This window comes from Canis lupus, chromosome 3 (assembly GCF_011100685.1).
Source record: "Canis lupus familiaris isolate Mischka breed German Shepherd chromosome 3, alternate assembly UU_Cfam_GSD_1.0, whole genome shotgun sequence".
Taxonomy (NCBI): Eukaryota; Metazoa; Chordata; class Mammalia; order Carnivora; family Canidae; genus Canis; species Canis lupus.
In genome coordinates, this window is record NC_049224.1 from 20,065,680 (window position 1) to 20,085,848 (window position 20,169).

At 36.8% G+C, this 20,169-nt stretch overlaps 1 protein-coding gene across 19 annotated transcripts in view; it reads left to right on the forward strand.

The window, feature by feature from the left end:
* The window catches only part of MEF2C (myocyte enhancer factor 2C), a 169,041-nt gene extending 149,603 nt beyond the window's left edge, over nt 1-19,438 (forward strand). For 12 of the 19 annotated variants that reach the window (XM_038532352.1, XM_038532351.1, XM_038532356.1 and 9 more), the window contains 5 exons: nt 5,641-5,813; nt 7,363-7,386; nt 8,270-8,399; nt 9,001-9,136; nt 14,655-19,438. In XM_038532352.1, coding sequence (XP_038388280.1) covers nt 5,641-5,813; nt 7,363-7,386; nt 8,270-8,399; nt 9,001-9,136; nt 14,655-14,976 — 785 coding nt within the window. In that variant the 3' untranslated portion in view covers nt 14,977-19,438. The remainder of the gene's footprint in view (nt 1-5,640; nt 5,814-7,362; nt 7,387-8,269; nt 8,400-9,000; nt 9,137-14,654) is intronic. The other 7 variants (XM_038532360.1, XM_038532365.1, XM_038532359.1 and 4 more) reach the window with 3 other exon arrangements.
* The last annotated feature ends 731 nt before the right edge of the window (nt 19,439-20,169 follow it).

The window sequence follows — 20,169 nt, forward strand, 5'->3', positions numbered from 1 at the left end:
AACTATAACTTTGCTCCTGCTTTATAGTACGAAGTGTAGCAGAAGTTTCAGTGTGAATTCTAGAATATAAAGCTAACATGATCTGAGAGATTTGTGTTAGTCAAGCCTATTTTTCCAGCTTCTGAAAACTGCATACTCTGAAACCACTGGTACTCCATTCTCATGGGAACACTCATCCTTCTCCAATACAGCCGTGACTCAGATCTTTCATGCATTCCCTCTCCCTGGGAAGTCTCTCTCTGGACCACCTAATAAAATCCTATTCATTCTTACTTACCACCCTTCCACCATGGGATATCTTGCAGCCCATCCTTTGGTGGGCATTTTATGTATGAGTAAATTATTTTTGAGGTTTATAGAGACAACCTATGGCAGTGAGCATAAGCACTCGTCAGTGTAGAAAAGATCCAGTGCCTCAGAGTTTTCCTGTTCATCAGGGAAAATTTCTACTTTATTTGATTCTACCGCTTGCAGTTAGCTAACTAAGGTAATGTGCTGTGAAATGATTAACAGGTGCAACAAGTGAAAAAGAAGCTTCAATTAACTCTCTATAAACAAATTTAGTAGTTGGGCACTTGCGTGATTTCCTGACTTTAATATTATATGGTTGATGAGCAGTTTGTCTCAATAGTGTACTTGGTCATCAGTGTGTAATCATTATCTAAAATAAGAAATGTTCTCAAGTAGCATATAGAGGAGAGACCCTTGATATTTGAAATTAGCAAGTTACGTGTTACATTTTCAGTTCTAGTCTCATACTCCCTCAGTAACTTAACTTTTAGCGCCATTCCTGAATAACTCCTAATTTTTCCAGCATAGTCTGTCTGTTTTACAAGCATCTGGAGCACTTAAAGAGCTAGCCCTCTGCGTGTATCACTGCCTCTAATTGCAGCAGGATGGAAGGGAATGTGTTCAAGGTGGGCAGAGTTGTCTGAACTCACATTTAAGAGTTGGGGTGCTAGTTGATTCTTAAAACAAATTTGAATTAAACAGGAGAGCAGACACTGCTAGAGCAAAGACTCCAGCATATCCAGAGGACTGTGAGCTTGGGTGTGGAAATTGGAAATCAGGTGAGATGGGGGGGTGGGGGGTCAGACTCTGCGCAGTTCTGAGACTCCAGCAGGGCACTGACCCAACAGCATTAAGTATGGTCTGAAAAAGTAACAGAATGGAAGCAACACTTCAGAAAGATTTTTAGAGAAAATCTTGAGACCGTACATGAGATTTATTATCACACGTGTGCACAAAATTTTGTATACAGCTTTAAGGAACTCACAACCTTTGTGAAGCCCATCTTTAGACCTGGTGAAGAACCCTTCAACTGGAGACCAGGAACCATGATAAAATGAAAGGAATTTTATCCTGAAAGCCTTACCTAGGATGGTAGCAGTGGAGATGGAGAGAGGCATTTCTGAAGAAAACAAGTTTTGGTATCTGATTGGAGAGGGAGCTGGAAGAGGAAGCTGGAAAAGTCAAAGATGACAATTTGGGAGACTGAAAAAAAGATTTTAATAATGAAAAAATTAGCCTTGGTTCAGAAAGGCTAGTATCTGTTTCGTGCTTTTATTAGTTTTGTATGCTTGTATTTATAATTGAAAGTCCTAGGGGAGAAAAGTGAAGAGATTCATGTCTAAACACCCAAGTAAGAGAAAGTTTTAGAACTTTGGGTTCAAAGAGAACTACATGCTTGCTCAATTGAGCTCTGTGGGACAAGGCAAAATGTCCTCCTCACAACATCTTAAGCCAGGAATATGTTCTTTGAATTTACAACTTCTTAAAATAGGAGTCAATAAAAAAAAAAAAAAAAAAAAAAAAAGCAGCAAGTGTTTTCAAGTTAACTAGAGAGAAAAAAAATTTTTTTCTCCTCACACATTTCAAGTTTTGTATATTTACACTAGTTTTAATATGAATGTTTAGAAACTTGTAACCAATCGAGGTCGATTCTGTTATCCTTCATAAAAATTATATTGTGAATGCTTAAATTGTTGTATTTTATGTGAAACAATATTTTTAATCAAATCAAACTATAAAACGAACTGACTCTAAAGTTGGTCTGTTCTTCATTTTCTCATAATCTATAATCAGGAAATCCATTCACTCATGCTTTATAATTTTTGTGCTTTTAAGTGGTCAGGGGAATGTGACATCTGCATACAGTCACATCTGAATTGATCATTGTCCAGACGGAGGGTAACTTTAAAACATAGCATAAAGCAAGGTTGGGTCTGTCTATTAGGAGGTTATTGAGAGGTAGTATTGCCCACCTCCCAGACCCCTGACTTTGAATGAGACCATTCTCTTTGGTGAATTTATCTTAAGGTAGGACAACAGCCTCAACGCAGGCCACAGCGTTCTGAGTGAGGAGGAGGCCCGCGGTTTCCAAGCCAGTTTAAATGCAGGCTCTTCTTAGCAGTAAACCACACGCATGTATTCATCATTGATTTTCAAATGATAGGTTTCTATATCGCTGGTTTAGGATCCACAGTCTTGCATTCCTGAATCTATATTATGCCAAAAGAATAACAACTTGGTGGCTGGAAACAGAAATGGTTATTATACGGCTCCAAAATGCTAGCTGGCACAATATGCTAAAAACAGCAGAAATTCACCGGTAAAAGGCAGAATTTATTTGTTCTTAAAAATAACTTTATGCTCTAAAAATGTGAATTTAAGAAGTGTCATCGTGGTACAAAATATTTTATATTCAATATGTAAACACCTTAAAATATGTGACTAATCTTCTAAAATGGCATAATTTCCAAATAACAGGAAATATTCCAAGAGAAAAATAGAATGCTTTTCAAATCCTTTTTTTTTTTTTTTAGTTTTGAGGCATTTATTGGATGAAAAACTGTAATGCATGTTTACTGTTTTTTTTCCTGCTGCCCTAAATCATTGTTTAAAAATGTGGGCAGAGAGATGGAGGCTTTGTTGGAATTTCTCAGAGAGTTTACTGTAGAAAAAAAAATTTTTTTATTTAAAAAAAAAAAGACCTTTTCTCAGAGCATCCGTGAAGCATTTCCATTTTCGCACACTGGCCCAGTGCTTGTCATATCACAGGACAACACATTTCACAAAGCGGTTTTACTTCCTTTTAGCAAAATAACTCCTCCATGCAAACCAGTATTGGCATCTACCAAGCCAGGGTTTTAGTTTCTTCTGATCTATTCAAGCTTCATTGCACTGCTTAACTGACTTTTTCCCCCCTTCTTTTGAAATTACCCACCTAATTTTCCATTTAATTGTTTATTTAAACCAGATCTCACGCAGGCTTAAGAGTTAAGTGACATATGTATTGAGTGTTTCAGACTGAACTTCGGCTGACAAAGTATAGTGCAAATTTTTTCTTGGTTTCCTCAGTCTTTTTTTATCCAGTAGAATATATTAATTAAAACTAGAGCCTTAACATATTCACAAGAATGATTCAGTTAAGACATATTAAACATGAACTCTATTTTATCAAACATTTTTGTAAGTAAGCACATTCTCTGTATCTGTCCTAGTGATACTAGGTAAATGTATTTGTTTCATGTGATAACTTTTGCCACCAAAACCTGTCCAGGTTAACTGGAAAAGAAAATTTTGGCTTTTGACATATTTAGCCAGCTGTAGAGAATTTAGCTACTTTCGGTGAAGTTTTCTTACAGAAGAGTAATTTATATTCAAATTCAACCAACATTTCCTAAGAAACTACTGTGTACTTGACACATGTTTTGGTGGGGAGGGGGAGTTCGTTTATTTTTATTTTTTGCCCCAGTAACTTGGAAAATTTTACGGATGACCCAATTGACAGATTTAATCTTGTAGTTATTTGTTATATATTCAGCCTGTTTATTCATGCATAAAATGAGACAGGTAAATGAATGGGATATGAAGAACAAATGTGCTTTATGTAGTTTGCCTCAAATGGATTCTAATTCAAAGGATGTTTCCATAAATATTTCCTGAAATATACCTGTGCTTTGCCTTCCCACACCCTCCTCGCCTCTAGCTCAGGCCATCACAATAGTTTCCAGACTGCTTCATACTCCCAGACCTTCCAAATGACAGGATATCCCAATGCCAATATATCTCTCTGTCCACTTTTAGAGGCCTGTGTTCCACCCCTGCTCTGCAACCTTCACGGGTCTGCATTTCCACCTTTAAACCCGAGATGTGTCAGCCTGGAAGTCAAGATCTCCATGTCCTTCCAAGGTCTTCGACACTCCTCTCTCTTTTCATGAGTTCCCTTCTAATGAGCTTGCTCACAGTGTCTCTGACTCCATAAATTCCCACCTCCGTCCTTTCCCCGAGCCCAGTCAGAAGCCCAGCTTCTGTCTCTTCTCTTTTTTCAAGGCCCACATCAATTCCTGCCTCTTAGATGAATCTTTATTGGATAATCTCTTCCCTCCGGGGAACTGGGTAACTCTTAATCTGGATTACTCTGTGGGCACCTCTCCCTAGGCTGCCTTGTCCTGGTTGGCACATTTCACACATGCGTGATACTGGATTACCACAAAGAAATTGCGGGGCCTTGAGGACTGGGGCCACGTCCTTGCCTCCCCACAGGGTAGCGCACAGTATCATTCGTCCTGGGGTAATAGACACTTGGGCTTCGGGATAATGATAATGAGGACTGACCAACCGTAACACTGAGGTTTGACTGTCTCCTTTGGAGACCTTCAGAAAACACCTATCTAGTTTTCCAGCAAAGATTGTTGCATTGGGTGGTGGGTCTCTCTTCCTCTCCAAAGGCATTGGGAAAAGCCAGCAGAAGACGTTGTGCGTCAGCTAAGTTTGCATCACCTCCCCCCATAGCTCTTCTGTCACGGAGAAGTATATTTTGAATTATGAGAAATGGCATCCTTCAGCTATCCAGTTCTATTAGTAGGGGTTTGAACATCAGATGTCTACGAAAACCCTTGCAGTGTCCACATCAGATGCCTGTCTCTGTGCCTTGATGAATCAGTACATCAGTGGAGGCATCATGCCTTCATTTCAGCTCTTAAGAAGGAATCCTGCCTTTTGAAACTCTGCGTGAGCAGGAAAGCAAGCCTTCAGGTCATGAGCTGAACTTGAGAGGAGGGCAAACCAGATGTAAGAAAACCATAAGGAGAAACCACTCCAAGAAAACGGGGACTCAACAGCCGACTGTGAAAGAGGATACGCCTCCTGCATGTCCTAGAAATTATAGTCTTACTGGTGCGCCCTTAAGGACACACAGACACACAAAATAAAACCCAAACCATTGAACCCAAAGAGTGAGTCACGCCAGCCAGACCTCTGCCAAGCTAGTCAGTTAAAGTGCAGGACCGACTCTGTGCTTTCCTTAGACCCTGAACACAGGTCTGACCTTCTTCATGAATTTTTTAATAGGAAAAAAATATATGTTGATTTCTGAGCAAGTTGGTATATATTAGCTCTCTTCTCATTAAACATTTTTAATCTTCAGAGAATATTTAAAAACTCACTGATTGGGTTACTCTTTACATAGAGGCTGTTGGTCATCCTACAGATTTTGTTGTATGTCTTACCTTGTTAAGCTTTTATTTTTAATCTTGTAGAGTACTTTAATCTAGAATCTTGTAGAGTACTTTTAATCTAGAATCGTACTTGAGTCTAGATTTCTTCCTGAATGCTTTCGTTGTTTCGTGTTAACAGGGAACGGATATGGCAATCCCCGAAACTCACCAGGTCTGCTGGTCTCACCTGGTAACTTGAACAAGAATATGCAAGCAAAATCTCCTCCCCCCATGAATTTAGGGATGAATAACCGTAAACCAGATCTCCGAGTTCTTATTCCACCAGGCAGCAAGAATACGATGCCATCAGTGGTAATGCGACACTACACTTTAAATAAATGTTGATAATGTTTTGTATATGTTTTGCTATTTTTGTATTTTTCTAACATTCTGAATTATTTAGGTGCTCCCAGAAAATTAACATATCCATGCTATTGCTGGAGCCCACTTTGTATTTAGCCATTATTTCTGGTAACTGGTTCACATTTCCCTTTTCCATGTTAAAAAAAAAAAATCCAATAAACTCCACTATAAAACTCCTGTTTGGGGGCAAAAAATTAAATAAATAAATAAATAAATAAATAAATAAATAAATAAATAAATAAGCATTTCTTTTTAAGGCCTCCAATTTATAATTAGAAAGAATCATTACTTATTACTATGCTTATGGCACAAAGAGTTTGACCAATGGTAGAATCAAACTCACAGAATAGGGAATTTTATAACATAATATTGAACTAGTTATGTCCTCAAGGTGCTGACAACCAAAGATCTTTTCCATAATTTCTAAATGAGCATTCTCCTATGAATTGGCCATTCTTTTCTTGAGTATATTGCAGTGATAATGTTTAATATAGCATATGCCTGTGCACTGCCTCAATTCATCTTCCCATATATGTGCTTCATACAAATAACTACCTCTCCAAAGCAAATTGTTTTAAAATTCTAGGCATTCTGAGAACAAAGGTTATATTTTACATCAAGAAGTGGGCACTGTAAGAAAAACTAAATAAAAAATAAATAAGAAATATAAATAATATCCCTGGACTCTATCATTTTTCTTTCTCCTATGTCTGCAGGGCTAAGACAAAGATAATAATTGTGGGACCAAATTCAACAACAAAGAGACTTACATCAGTGTTCTCCAAATTAGCTTTGCTTAAGAGTGAGAACATTTAAAACCAAGATTCAGTAGACAAATTTAGATCATTCTGCAAACACATTTCTTTTTTTTCTTTCTGTGCTCTGTGGCAAGCTTCAGGGTAAAACAGTCCTGCAAACTGATTAGTTTATTATGGCACAGTGCAGATTAATTTTGAATATCAACCAAAAAAAAATCACATAATATGCAACGTTCCCTTCGGAAAAGACTGGGTCTAATAAATAAAACCTCCCACAGGGCCATAGCCAAGCAGTGTGGGCCATGCATGTCAGGCTGTCTCTATCAGCAGATTTATTCCAAGTTCCTTAAAACTGATGCTCTCCCAGGGATGCCGTGAGTGGTCAGCACAGCCTCTCACCAGCAGCCAGGTGTAGTTCCCCCCTCCTCCGGCAAGTGGGGTTTCAGAGTACAGCCTTTTTTTTTTTTTTTCTTTTTTTCAAAACATGGTGCTGAAATAACGAAGGTGGAGACACTGACCTGTGCAGAAAACTGGGTAGATTGTCTTCACATTTGAGACAAACAGCTCATTAAGAGAAACAAAGAATGTCTTTGTAAGGAGTTATCTGTAGAGTCTGGGTTTTAAAATTGTTTAAACTGTTGTGTCTATCAGAAAATGCTTTGCCTTTTGTTGAAAAGATTTTGCCCAATTATAAATATTTACAGACACTAATTAATAAAACTCCTTCCCCATGCTCTCAGTCTGAGGATGTCGACCTGCTTTTGGTAAGTAGTAAGAGTACTTCCCTTAAATGGCACATGTAAGGAGAAACCCAAGATGACTTTTAGGTGGAGTGGCTTTAGTAAACCGGGAAGATTTCAGAAGTTGCCATAGTATGTCAACATTAACCATATTTAAATGCCATTAATTTCAGGTATCACACACAGGTGAAAAGAATGTCAGGTTATTTATTTTTCTGTCTCAGCCTTTGTAAGTGAAGACCATGTTTTCAATTTTATTTTAGGATTTATAGTAAAATTCTAACAAAAATAATTTCCTTAATTGTATAAACCACGAAGATGCTTATTTTTCTAAGAATTAACGCCTCATGATCTTTAAATGTATGTGAATCTTTAATCTTCTTGCTGTAAGGAGTTAAATATACATGTTAGCTGCTTTGCCATCTCCTTCGGAGGGAAGTTTAGATGAATCTGAAAAAAGTGGTCAGAGCACCACCTGCTGGTCAGAGTGTGGCATGAACTTCTGCCCATCTGCTCTGCTGTGTATAGAACTGAGCATAAAAACCACCGTGGTTGATTTTAATTTTTTTAATTTGCATTTGAATAAAAACTGAAACAATGGAGTACAGTATACATATTTCATCAGTTTTCAACATAGTCTGTTTTTTACCCATAATAAAGCTTATGGTACTTGTTACTAGTTCAGTTGCCTAGGAGATACTGATGTAATGGGTTACTATGGCAACAACTGGTCTCTTGAAGGATTGTAAATGATAGGGTTGGCAGAGTTCATAGAGACACATGTTAAATGATTAATTTCATGAGATTTGTACCAACTTATCTCTTTATATGCAAAACTAGTACTGAAATCTAACATTTTTAACTTAAAAAAATTGTATCAATAATGTCTCTTTATTTACTTTAAAAGAATCAAAGGATAAATAACTCCCAGTCTGCTCAGTCATTGGCTACCCCAGTGGTTTCCGTAGCAACTCCTACTTTACCAGGACAAGGGATGGGAGGATATCCATCAGCCATTTCAACAACATATGGTACCGGTGAGTAGCTTTGCCATGTTCAGATAGTACATTAAATACTTTTTATTAAAAAGCAAGATTTAAAAAAAGATAGTACCTTTTAGTCTATTAGGAAGCTTTAGTTAGTACCTGTGGTGTCCAGAGACCATACCATTACCTATTTGTTTCTAAGACAAAGTGAATATCCATATTTTTCTTTCTTAAGAGACTGAAAGTTTTATTAACCCAACCTGAATTCAATGTAAGAGACCAGATTCAAGGAAAATGAGCCACTATTTCTTTGATGTAGCAGAAAGCTCACTTTCTCAGGATTGTTTAAAAAACATTTCTAGATCATCAAATACATATATACTGTAGTGCCAGATTGTAGTTCTAATAAACCAATTTTGCAAGCTGTAATACTTCAAAGCTTTCATGGAATACTTATTTTGGGTATATGATATATCTCTTTTAAATTAAAATTGCTCCTGATGCTTTATCAGCCCTTCTGCCCCCAAAGTAAGAAAATTTACAGTAATCATTAAATAATACTAATAGAATATTTTTAAACTGGAAATGCTTATTTGCCGTTCGATAATTTTCAAATTAAGCATTTTCCTTCATTTTTTATTTATTGTTCTAGAGTACTCTCTGAGTAGTGCAGACCTGTCATCTCTGTCTGGGTTTAACACCGCCAGCGCTCTTCATCTTGGGTCAGTAACTGGCTGGCAACAGCAACACCTACATAACATGCCGCCATCCGCCCTCAGTCAACTGGGGTAAGCAATATTATTTCTTTTATAAAACACTTTGAGAATGTGTTCTTGAATGACAAAAGCAGTCTCTAAATACTGTGCTCTGGTGTCCCATTAAAGGATGTAAAATTCTACTTAATCAAAATGTGAAATTATCAGATCAGTATATTTTCAAGTAGGTTAAATATTACTTTTCTTATATTTTAAGAGGAACGGAGCTCTGTGATAATGAGATAAATTATTTCCCTATCGTTTTAAGCTATATTGGTTTCCACTTCAATCAGTGAAAAAAATTTCATAGTTAACTTTTCATATAGCTCATGTGGGACATAAGAAGACACTTATAAGTTCTTTAAATTTTTGAGATATTTGTGAATCCTTATCACTCAGCATTCACCACATAATGGATGCTAATCTTAGTATTTGTAGGATCTACTATTCTATTGATTTCATGTTTATAAAATACTCCTCATAAGGTTATATGTTTATAGATATCATACAAATATAAGTATATGTGTATAGATGCATACATATACTAATTATCTAAATTTGGGTATAAAAATAATTTCTGTTGTTTTCTGAAATCAGAATATGTGTATTTCTGCCCCCTTGTGGTAATTTTGAGAAATGTCTTTATTGGAAAAAAATGACTCCTGTCGTTTATCTATGGAAATGTTCAAACCTTTAAAAAGCCCCAAATTCGTAATTCACGCTACTTGTAAAACAGAGAGTTTTTTTAAGTTTAAAATGTGAATCAAAGATCTGACTTTAAGTTTAGTAACTTACTAACCAATTAATCTTCAGAAGAAAATATTAGGGAGGTATAAAATATTGAAACATGAGAGTTTATATTTTAGAAACATTCTATATATCTGCCTCACTTTTACTTTTCTTCTGAGCCATTTGGCTAAAATAGTTAGCTAGCTCTAGACTTCTGTTTCTAAAGACATAATGAGAATAAAACACTGATTAGAATAAAGATCACTGATTGACATCACAACTTCATCTCTTACCCTCCGTGCCCTCCTAGCTTTCTTGTTGAATTGATTTCACCTGGGTTAGTGCTCCAGTAATGCAGTCTTCTCCCATTCACTGTTTGCTTATGTGTATCCTGCTCACTAATCCTTATTGTTGAAAACCTGACCTGTCATGTAAGCAATAAAATAAATTCACACGACACTGTTGCTGTGCTTTCTTAAAAGATTAACTTTGAAGATCTATTAAATATTAATCAGCAACAGAGTTTCTCTTTTTAGGAGATTTAAATTTTCTCAGAATTGTTAACTATGCAAGTAGACACTTACTGCAATAACTGTTTAAGCTAATTATCACTAACTGCACGATACCATCCAGGCCATCTTAAAACACACACATGCGGCATTGCACTGCCGTGGCAAAGCAGTGAATCCACTGTACTTGCTTCTTGGCAAAAGTAAAGGCAGCTGTTCACTTCTCATTTTTCACAAAATTCATCCATTAGAGGACTAAATTTCCTTAGAAATTATCAATGTCAAAAAAAAAAAGAAATTATCAATGTCAAAAGCCGTATTATTTTCTCTGAATATGGCTTTCTTTGTGTTTAGTAACACTTGATAATTTGCATTATATATATAAAACACATTTATTTATGTATTTTAACTATACTATAATCTTAAAAGTCCCCTAAATTGCATGGGAAGGATCCAATTCTCTGCTGCCCTTAATAAAGGCTTCAGTCAATGAGAAAGGAGAGAACTGGCCTAGAGAGAAACCAAATTACGTCAGCCAAGGATGAAGCATTTTGTGTAGTTCCGGTTTCTTTCAGCAACGGTTCTCATGGTGCATAATTTGACTCAGATTTAAGTCTAGGAGTTTTTATTGCACTTAATCACTTCCCTTATCCCTCAAATAGATAGGATACCCCTTCCAGTCCTTCTAATTTGGGCCAGCCTTCCTTCCTTCCTTTCCTTTCTTCCTTCCTCTCTTTCTCATTCTCTCTCTCTCTCTCTCTCTCTGTTTCACACACACACACACACACACACACACACACACACACACACACACGGGTAGCTTTTTCAAAAGGAGTTTCCTTGAGAGGGAGTAGCCCATGTTCACATAATTGTTAAACTATCTTTTTAAATCCCAAGTTGTAATATCTATGTAAAATAAAATATGTGAGGTGCCTTAATTCCTTACAGTGTGAATTAATTTTAAAAATCAGTATTTTTTTAGGCTATAGTATCCTCATGTTCTTGTGTGGTGGGCTCACATTCCTTTGGATAGATAAGTGTTCAAAGTAGAGCAGAATATATTTCAGCTCCTCCAAAGTGAATATTCCCAGCAGCCCAAGATGGTCACCACAGTTCTTTTCTAAAATTAAGAGTGTAAAAGAGCTCTTCATGTTTTTTTGATGGAAATACCTTTAACTCTTTGAAGCTTTACTTTTAACTCTATCTAGTATCTGATTTTATCTAACCAAGTCAGATAAATGACATACTTTGATTTGATGTAGGAAGCAGAGTTGACTGGCAGAAGGAACTTGCCATCAAGGGTTAGTGACAGTCATTTGAATATGAATATTTGAGAAGATGCCCCTGAAATTTCTAAGTGTTTTTTTTTTTTTCTCATATCACCTTAAGAAAAGGGCAGCCTGTTTTCTGGAAGCATTTCTATACACCATCTTTGTTGATGTGGGTGTTTAAAGACAACTTTTAAAAGGTTAAGTTAAATATAGTTTGATAGTCTAATTTCTGGGCGGAGGCAGTAAGAAATTTGAATAAAACTATCCAGTCATGTTTCATTTCTGAACAATTATGGGGAAGGGTAGGTGTTTTCCCAGTTGGAAGACATCTGTAGTAGATGAAAACCTGCAGCAGGATTTGATATGGGCAACTTGCATCTCTGGCTTCTGTCTCCCCACCCACCTCTTTCTCACCCACACACATGGAGTATTTCACAATTACATGTCTATAAAAATTTTGTTCTCAAGAACAAGCAGACCAACATGCTTGTATCTGAATCTAGCATGTATACAGCTAAGTGATTTTTAATGCTTCTTCTTTTCAAGATAATAGTTTGATAACAGAGACTAGCCAATTACATTTCATTCTATTTGGAATCCTATACCACAGTATAATGAAGCTGAATCTCATTCATCACGTACATTTCATTACTGTGGATTTAGTGTCCCCAGAACTACTCAAAATGCTTCATTTATGCTTTCAGTGTCAAATGAAATGCCACCAAAAAGAAAACTTAGGATCTAGCCTATTTGTTTATAGGAAGAGATAAGCAATAAGTGTTATATCTCTTATGGGGAAAAGATGCAGCAACACCTATACAAGCCAGTTCACAATGGGAGATACAGTAAATGAGTAGATGATGCAGCTTCTAAAAGCTGTATGAAACAAACAGCATCTTGATTATACTATTTTTTCTTTGATTTATCCAGATTAACTTCTTATACTAGTCCAGCTCACCAAATTTTTTTCTAATTGTCCATGTTCTCCCTGCCTGCGAAGAAGCAATCTAAATGTCAAAGGGCAGCCAAAAGTATTTGTAGATATGCCACTTTGTTTTCAGACTCCTAATTGACGTTCATTATTAAAAAGTGTGTGATTCGTGGTAGAAGCATTTAATTAAATTTTAGTGAAATAGTCTTTCTTATCGAGAGCCAGGAAAATTCTTTCTTCCAGAAATCAAAAGATGATTTCCTCTGACATCAAAACGAATCATTAAGTAACTTTGAACCAAGATAAAATAGTCCCACCACTATGGGTCCATTTGAAATACAGGGGTTTCCCCTAACTCTGTCTTAATATCTTCTTGATTTGAAGATTATTTAATTAAACTTGTAAAAAATTACTAATATAGACTGTAAAATAAAAACCACAAACAAATGATGACGAGTATAAGCAGGTGATTGACAATCATAGGCACTCAATGTGGTAACTTGATATAAATGTTAAGACTGTTTTGATTTTATAACATAAAAGCCAGAGAAAGAAAGGCTTAATAGGGAGTCCAGTAATTCTCCTTTAGGTCATTCTAGACATTAGCTCATCTATTAATAAGAGAAGGAAAGTAATTCTTTGCCAGTAGGTGGTGCTTTTGTATAAAACATCACTCAAAGATAAACTCCTTTTGACTAATTTTATATCTCTATACATCTTGAGCCTGAAGCGCATCTCCCAAAAAGCCAGCCCCAAGTAAATTCCACTTTTTCCTCTGAAATATATACCCATTCTCTCACTGCTCATAATGACTTTTTGTCATCTAATTCTCTCCACTTGGAAGTTAACATAATCACATCCATGAATAGACAGGCTCACTTTCCTTTGTTTGGAACGGGGGTATTTGTATGGATTATTCTTCACTGTGACTCCTCACTAGAAGAGAGATCTGTACGTTCTTGACAATATGGGCAGGTAATGCTGACTCTAGCCACCAATGTCAGTGCGATCAGAATCCAAGAGCAGTAAGAGCATCTTAAAATTGATGTCGGCAGTGTTCTTCTGGTTTATCCTGATCAAAGTCATTGCGGTTGCTAATCTACACTTAAGGGCTTAATGCTTTTCCCTCCAGAGCTTCAAGTACCTAAATTCTTCCACATTTTGGAAGAAGGGAAAGTTACACTCTCCTGGAATAAATGAGGATTAAGGCTTATAAACACAATAAAATCACACCAGATCCTTCTTTACAACAGCCTTAGACAATCCAGGTTCCTCAACTCTTGCCAATTATAACTCTAAGATGAGTGATACCCTACTAAGTACCCCAGCAGGGAGAGCCTCGCAGTAATGAAGTTGAGGTATTTGTGGGAAAGAGTCGCTACTTGCATCCCACGTAGCTGCAAAAGGATGAAGGCAGCCTATTGACCAGTCTTAGTGGCGTAGGAAGTCAAAGTGTTTTTAAGCCAACGCTAAACTGTCCTGCAGATAATTTTCACCCTGCTTCCCATCGTATCCCCCTCCAAGCTCTTCACCAGATACAGTTCAATGTAGCATTTCATGGATTCATTCATTTGAAATTTGAACTGTCTACACTTTCTCTGAAGATCATACAACTTCACGTGTATGTGCTTATTACATGGAGAGAAGCATTTGTATCCATAACAGGCTTTTTCCAATCATTTCCACACACGGGCATTAGGAAATCAAAGGGGTCTCACTCAAAAGCTCAAAGTTGTATCTTAAATCTTAGGTTATAGTTTGGAACTAGTCTAGGGAGAAATCCCATGGACACAGAAAATGCTTTTTCCAGCATGTGGTGTTAAGCCTTTCTGAGCCAGTAACCTGGATGTGTAGGGAGCCTGTCAGAGACTAGAGGTCTGATTCACGAGGCCTGGCCCTGGGAAATCCTGGGAAATCCTGTAATTACTCCCAGGCGTTGGCAGTGGCCCTGAGAAGGCGCTGCCCCCCGAGGGCTTCCAAGCACTGCTCTCCTCCCTCTGGGCATGCTCCGGTGTCTATGCGAGTCTTGAAGCTGATGTTTGATGTAATTGTGAGTTCCTGGGGGCTCCAGGCCTCCTCCATCTGTAACTGGGTTTCCTTTCCTCCTACAGAGCTTGCACTAGCACTCATTTATCTCAGAGTTCAAATCTCTCCCTGCCTTCTACTCAAAGCCTCAACATCAAGTCAGAACCTGTTTCTCCTCCTAGAGACCGTACCACCACCCCTTCGAGATACCCACAACACACGCGCCACGAGGCGGGGAGGTCTCCTGTTGACAGCTTGAGCAGCTGTAGCAGTTCCTACGACGGGAGCGACCGAGAGGATCACCGGAATGAATTCCACTCCCCCATTGGACTCACCAGACCTTCGCCGGACGAAAGGGAAAGTCCCTCAGTCAAGCGCATGCGACTCTCTGAAGGATGGGCAACATGATCAGATTATTACTTAATAGTTTTTTTTTTTCTTGCAGTGTGTGTGTGTGCTATACCTTAATGGGGAAGGGGGGTCGATATGCATTATATGTGCTGTGTGTGGAAAAAAAAAAAGTCAGGTACTCTGTTTTGTAAAAGTACTTTTAAATTGCCTCAGTGATACAGTATAAAGATAAACAGAAATGCTGAGATAAGCTTAGCACTTGAGTTGTACAACAGAACACTTGTACAAAATAGATTTTAAGGCTAACTTCTTTTCACTGTTGTGCTCCTTTGCAAAATGTATGTTACAATAGATAGTGTCATGTTGCAGGTTCAACGTTATTTACATGTAAATAGACAAAAGGAAACATTTGCCAAAAGCGGCAGATCTTTACTGAAAGAGAGAGCAGCTGTTATGCAACATATAGAAAAATGTATAGATGTTTTGGACAGACCCGGCAAAGGGTGGCCATTGGTAAATGTTAGGAACACACCAGGTCACCTAACATCCCGAGAACGCGCTCACAAACCTGCACGCATATCATTGGCGTATGGCACTCATTAAAAAGGATCAACGACCATTAAAAGAGGACCATACCTATTTAAAAAAAAAAAAAATGTGGAGTTTGAGGGCTAACGTATTTAATTAAATAAATAAATAAATCTGGGTCTGCATCTCTTATTAAATAAAAATATAAAAATATGTACATTACATTTTGCTTATTTTCATATAAAAGGTAAGACAGAGTTTGCAAAGCATTTGTGGCTTTTTGTAGTTTACTTAAGCCAAAATGTGTTTTTTTCCCCCTTGATAGCTTCGCTAATATTTTAAACAGTCCTGTAAAAAACCAAAAAGGACTTTTTGTATAGAAAGCACTACCCTAAGCCATGAGGAACTCCATGCTTTGCTAACCAAGATAACTGTTTTCTCTTTGTAGAAGTTTTGTTTTTGAAATGTGTATTTCTAATTATATAAAATATTAAGAATCTTTTAAAAAATCTGTGAAATTAACATGCTTGTGTATAGCTTTCTAATATATATAATATTATGGTAATAGCAGAAGTTTTGTTATCTTAATAGCGGGAGGGGGGTATATTTGTGCAGTTGCACATTTGAGTAACTATTTTCTTTCTGTTTTCTTTTACTCTGCATACATTTTATAAGTTCAAGGTCAGCTGTCAAAAGGATAACCTGTGGGATTAGAACATATCACATTGCAACACCCTAAATTGTTTTTAATACATTAGCAATCTATTGGGTCAACTGACATCCATTGTATATACTAATGAGTTTCTTTCATGCTATTTTGTTTTTGTTTTTGTTTTTGTTTTTGCATTATTATCAAATGCAGGGCCCCTTTCTGATCTCACCATTTCACCATGCATCTTGGAATTCAGTAAGTGCATACCCTAACTTGCCCGTATCCTAAATTATCTGGTTGGTTTTCAGCCTAGAATCTGAGACACTTTTTAGAAACATGCCCAGAATAGAAAAGCTGTGTTGGGGCACATGTCCTGCAAATATGGCCCTAGAAACAAGTGATATGGCGTTTACTCGACGCATAAGTTATAAATTCCCACAGAAGAAAAATGTGAAAGACTGGGTGCTAGACAAGAAGGAAGCAGGTAAAGGGATAGTTGCTTCGTCATCCATTTTTAGTTATTTTAACTGACCCTCAACAATCTTGTCAGCAATATAGGGCTGTTGAACAATCCCGGTGTGTCAGGACCCCCAATTGTCACTTCTGCATAAAGCATGTATGTCATCTATTTTTTTTCTTCAATAAAGAGATTTAATAGCCATTTCAAGAAATCCCATTAAAGAACCTCTCTATGTCCCTTTTTTTAAATTTTTCAAGAAATAACGATGACTCTTGTCTAATATTCGTCTATAAGGGATTAATTTTCAGACCCTTTAAAAAGTGAGTGCCATAAAAAAAAAGTTGATATATATTGTTTAAAAGAGATTTCAATCTAGGAGTGATTTTCCTTCTCTTGGAATGTGAAGATCTGTCGATTCATCTCCACTCATGTGCATTGACATACACAGCAACGAAGATCCAGACAGTAAGATCGACACTGCTATCGCACGTGTAGGACATTTCTTATCCATTCTTTTCTTTCACTTGCATAGTTGCTATGTGTTTCTCACCATAAAAGGCTGCCGCTGGGTGGCAAAAGCCAAGAGACCTTACTAACCAGGCTGTATTTTTCTTAACTTGATCTGAAATCCACAATTAGACCACATCACACCTTTGGTTGTATCCATATAGGATACTAGCCTGCCTTGTATTAACGTTTTGTATACTAAAAACAAAAGAAAAAATGTCTATCAACCTTTCCATATATCCCACTACTTGAGGTATCCATGGAACATGAAAGAAAAACATTTATGCAGAGGAAAAACAGAGGATCATCCCTGAAAACACACACACACACACACACACACATGCGCGCGCACATACATATTCACACGTGGGGGGAAATCTAAGAAAGTCATTTTCCTCACCATAGACTTGATCCCATCCTTACAACCATCCTTATAACTTGATGTGTATAAAATATGCAAACATGTCACAAATGTTCTTTGTCATTTCAAAACACTTTATCAATATCAGCAGAAATTTACCAGTGGGTGGGAAAGGGTCATTATGTGAAAATATGAAAAAATAGCCATACTAATTTTTTTACCTGCAATTTGCCTCAGCAACAAAGGAAAAGTGAATTTATAATGCTGAAGATAAAGTAAGCTAAAGTACCAGCAGAAGCCTTGGCTATTTATAGCAGTTCTGACAATAGTTTTATAAGAACATGAAAAAGAACAGAATCACTTGAAAATGGATGCCAGTCATCTCTTGTTCCCGCTACTGAATTCATATAAAGTGGTAGCAAGATAGCGAAGGGATAATCTGAGAATTTTTTTAAGATGATTTAATGAGAAAAAGCACAATTTTGATTGTGATGAGTCACTTTCTGTAAACAATCACTGTCTATCTTTACCCTTCTACCTTATCTGTAATTTACCATTTATTGTATTTGCAAAGCTAGTATGGTTTTGGGTTTTTATCACGGTAAATCCTTTGTATTCAGGAGTTTAGGGCAGAGCCCTGAGGGAGTCTTATTTTACATAACCCATCCTAGAGTAACATTTTAGGCAACATTCTTCATTGCAAGTAAAAGAACCATAAGTAGCGTTTTACACAGCTACAGATATTGTTATAGCTAATCCTATTTTCAAAGATTTTTGGTAATATTAAGCTTAAATACTGGTAACACTGATGCAATATAGGGAAGCTGCACAACCTGTATATTGTATGCATTGGTGAGTGGAAGGCTGTTCATTTCAACCTTTTTTAAAATTGTGTTTTTTAGTAAAATGGCTTATTTTTTTCCCAAAGGTGGAATTTAGCATTTTGTAATGATGAATATGAAAATACCTATCATCCTCAGATCAATTTAAGGTTGACTAAAGTGAGAAAAAAAAAAAGAATTCCAATACACTCTTTAAAAGAATGTCTGCCCTCTCACACTATTATGTATTTGTTTTTCTTACATACCCATCTTTCAATTTAGAGCTAGCGGGGTTTGTTTTTTTGTTTTTGTTTTTGTTTTTTTTGCCCCCTTTATGCTTTTGTTTATTTTTTCAGAGGGTAAATGCTTTGTATTTTCTTTCTTTAAAAAAATTTTTTTTTAAAGAAGCAGCCACTTGAACCCTCAATAAAGGCTGTTGCCTAAGCATGGCATACTTCATCTGTTCCCATTTGTGCCATCTGCTGTGATGTCGTCACTTATATGGCGTTAATTTCCTGCCACTACAGATCTTTTGAAGATTGATGGAATACTGGTGTCTGTTAGAATGCTTCAGACTACAGATGTAATTAAAGGCTTTTCTTAATATGTTTTAACCAAAGATGTGGAGCAATCCAAGCCACATATCTTCTACATTCAATTTGTCCATTTTGGTTATTTTTCATAATCGGGTATTGCATTTTGCCTTCCCTATTCATACCTCAAATTGATTCATACCTCAGTTTAATTCAGAGAGGTCAGCTAAGTGATGGATTCTGTTGTGGTTTGAATGCAGTACCAGTGTTCTCTTGGAGCAAAGTAAACCTGGGTCACTGTAGGCATAGGACTTGGATTGCTTCAGATGGTTTGCTGTATCATTTTTCTTCTTTTTCTTTTTCTGGGGACTTGTTTCCATTACATGACAGTAATTAAAATAGCTTGTAAATGAGGGCATACAAGCATTTGCAACAAATATTCAAATAGAGGCTCACAGCGGCATAAGCTGGACTTTGTCGCCACTAGATGACAAGATGTTATAACTAAGTTAAACCACATCTGTGTATCTCAAGGGACTTAATTCAGCTGTCTGTAGTGAATAAAAGTGGGGAATTTTCAAAAGTTTCTCCTGCTGGAAATAAGGTATAATTTGTATTTTGCAGACAATTCAGTAAAGTTACTGGCTTTCTTAGTGATGCAGTGTCTGTGGTGCATTTTTTTTATTAATCTTTTGCTGTTTAAATTTATTCCACTTACTCGTGTTTGTGAAAAGCAGCTTCTCCCACAAATGCAAGTGAGCATTCTGAGTTTCCAGCTCAAAATACTTAGAAAAGGGGGAAATTTTGTGTTTTGGAGGGAAAGGTGTAAATTGGATCACTTTTCTTGGGGTGATATATGGACTCAGCCAGTGTAAGCAATTCAACGTTCTTATCAAGTGGTTCAACTTGTTTGTTTGTTTTTTTAATTTAAATTCAGTTAGCCAACATATACTACATCATTGATTTCAGATGTAGTGTTCAACAATTCCTTACTGGCGTATAACACCCTCAATTTTTTTATCAAAATAGTTCCACAAAGATCTTGGATAACTTGCTTAAACACAGAGATTTTTCCAAAAGTCATTCTGAAAAACACTACCATACAGTAAAGTAAATTATTTATAAACTAAGATGTGTAGAAAGTATTTCTCCAGATTTATTTTTTTTCTTCATCAAAAATAGTTTCTTTAGGGGCGCCTGGGTGGCTCAGGTGGTTAAGCATCTGCCTTCGGCTCAGGTCATAATCCCAGGGTCCTGGGATCGAGCCCCGCATCAGCTCCCTGCTCAGAGGAGAGTCGGCTTCTCCCTCTCCCTCTGCCCATCCCCCACCAGCTTGTTCATGCTTGCTCTGTCACTCTCTCAAATAAATAAATAAATAAAATCTTTAA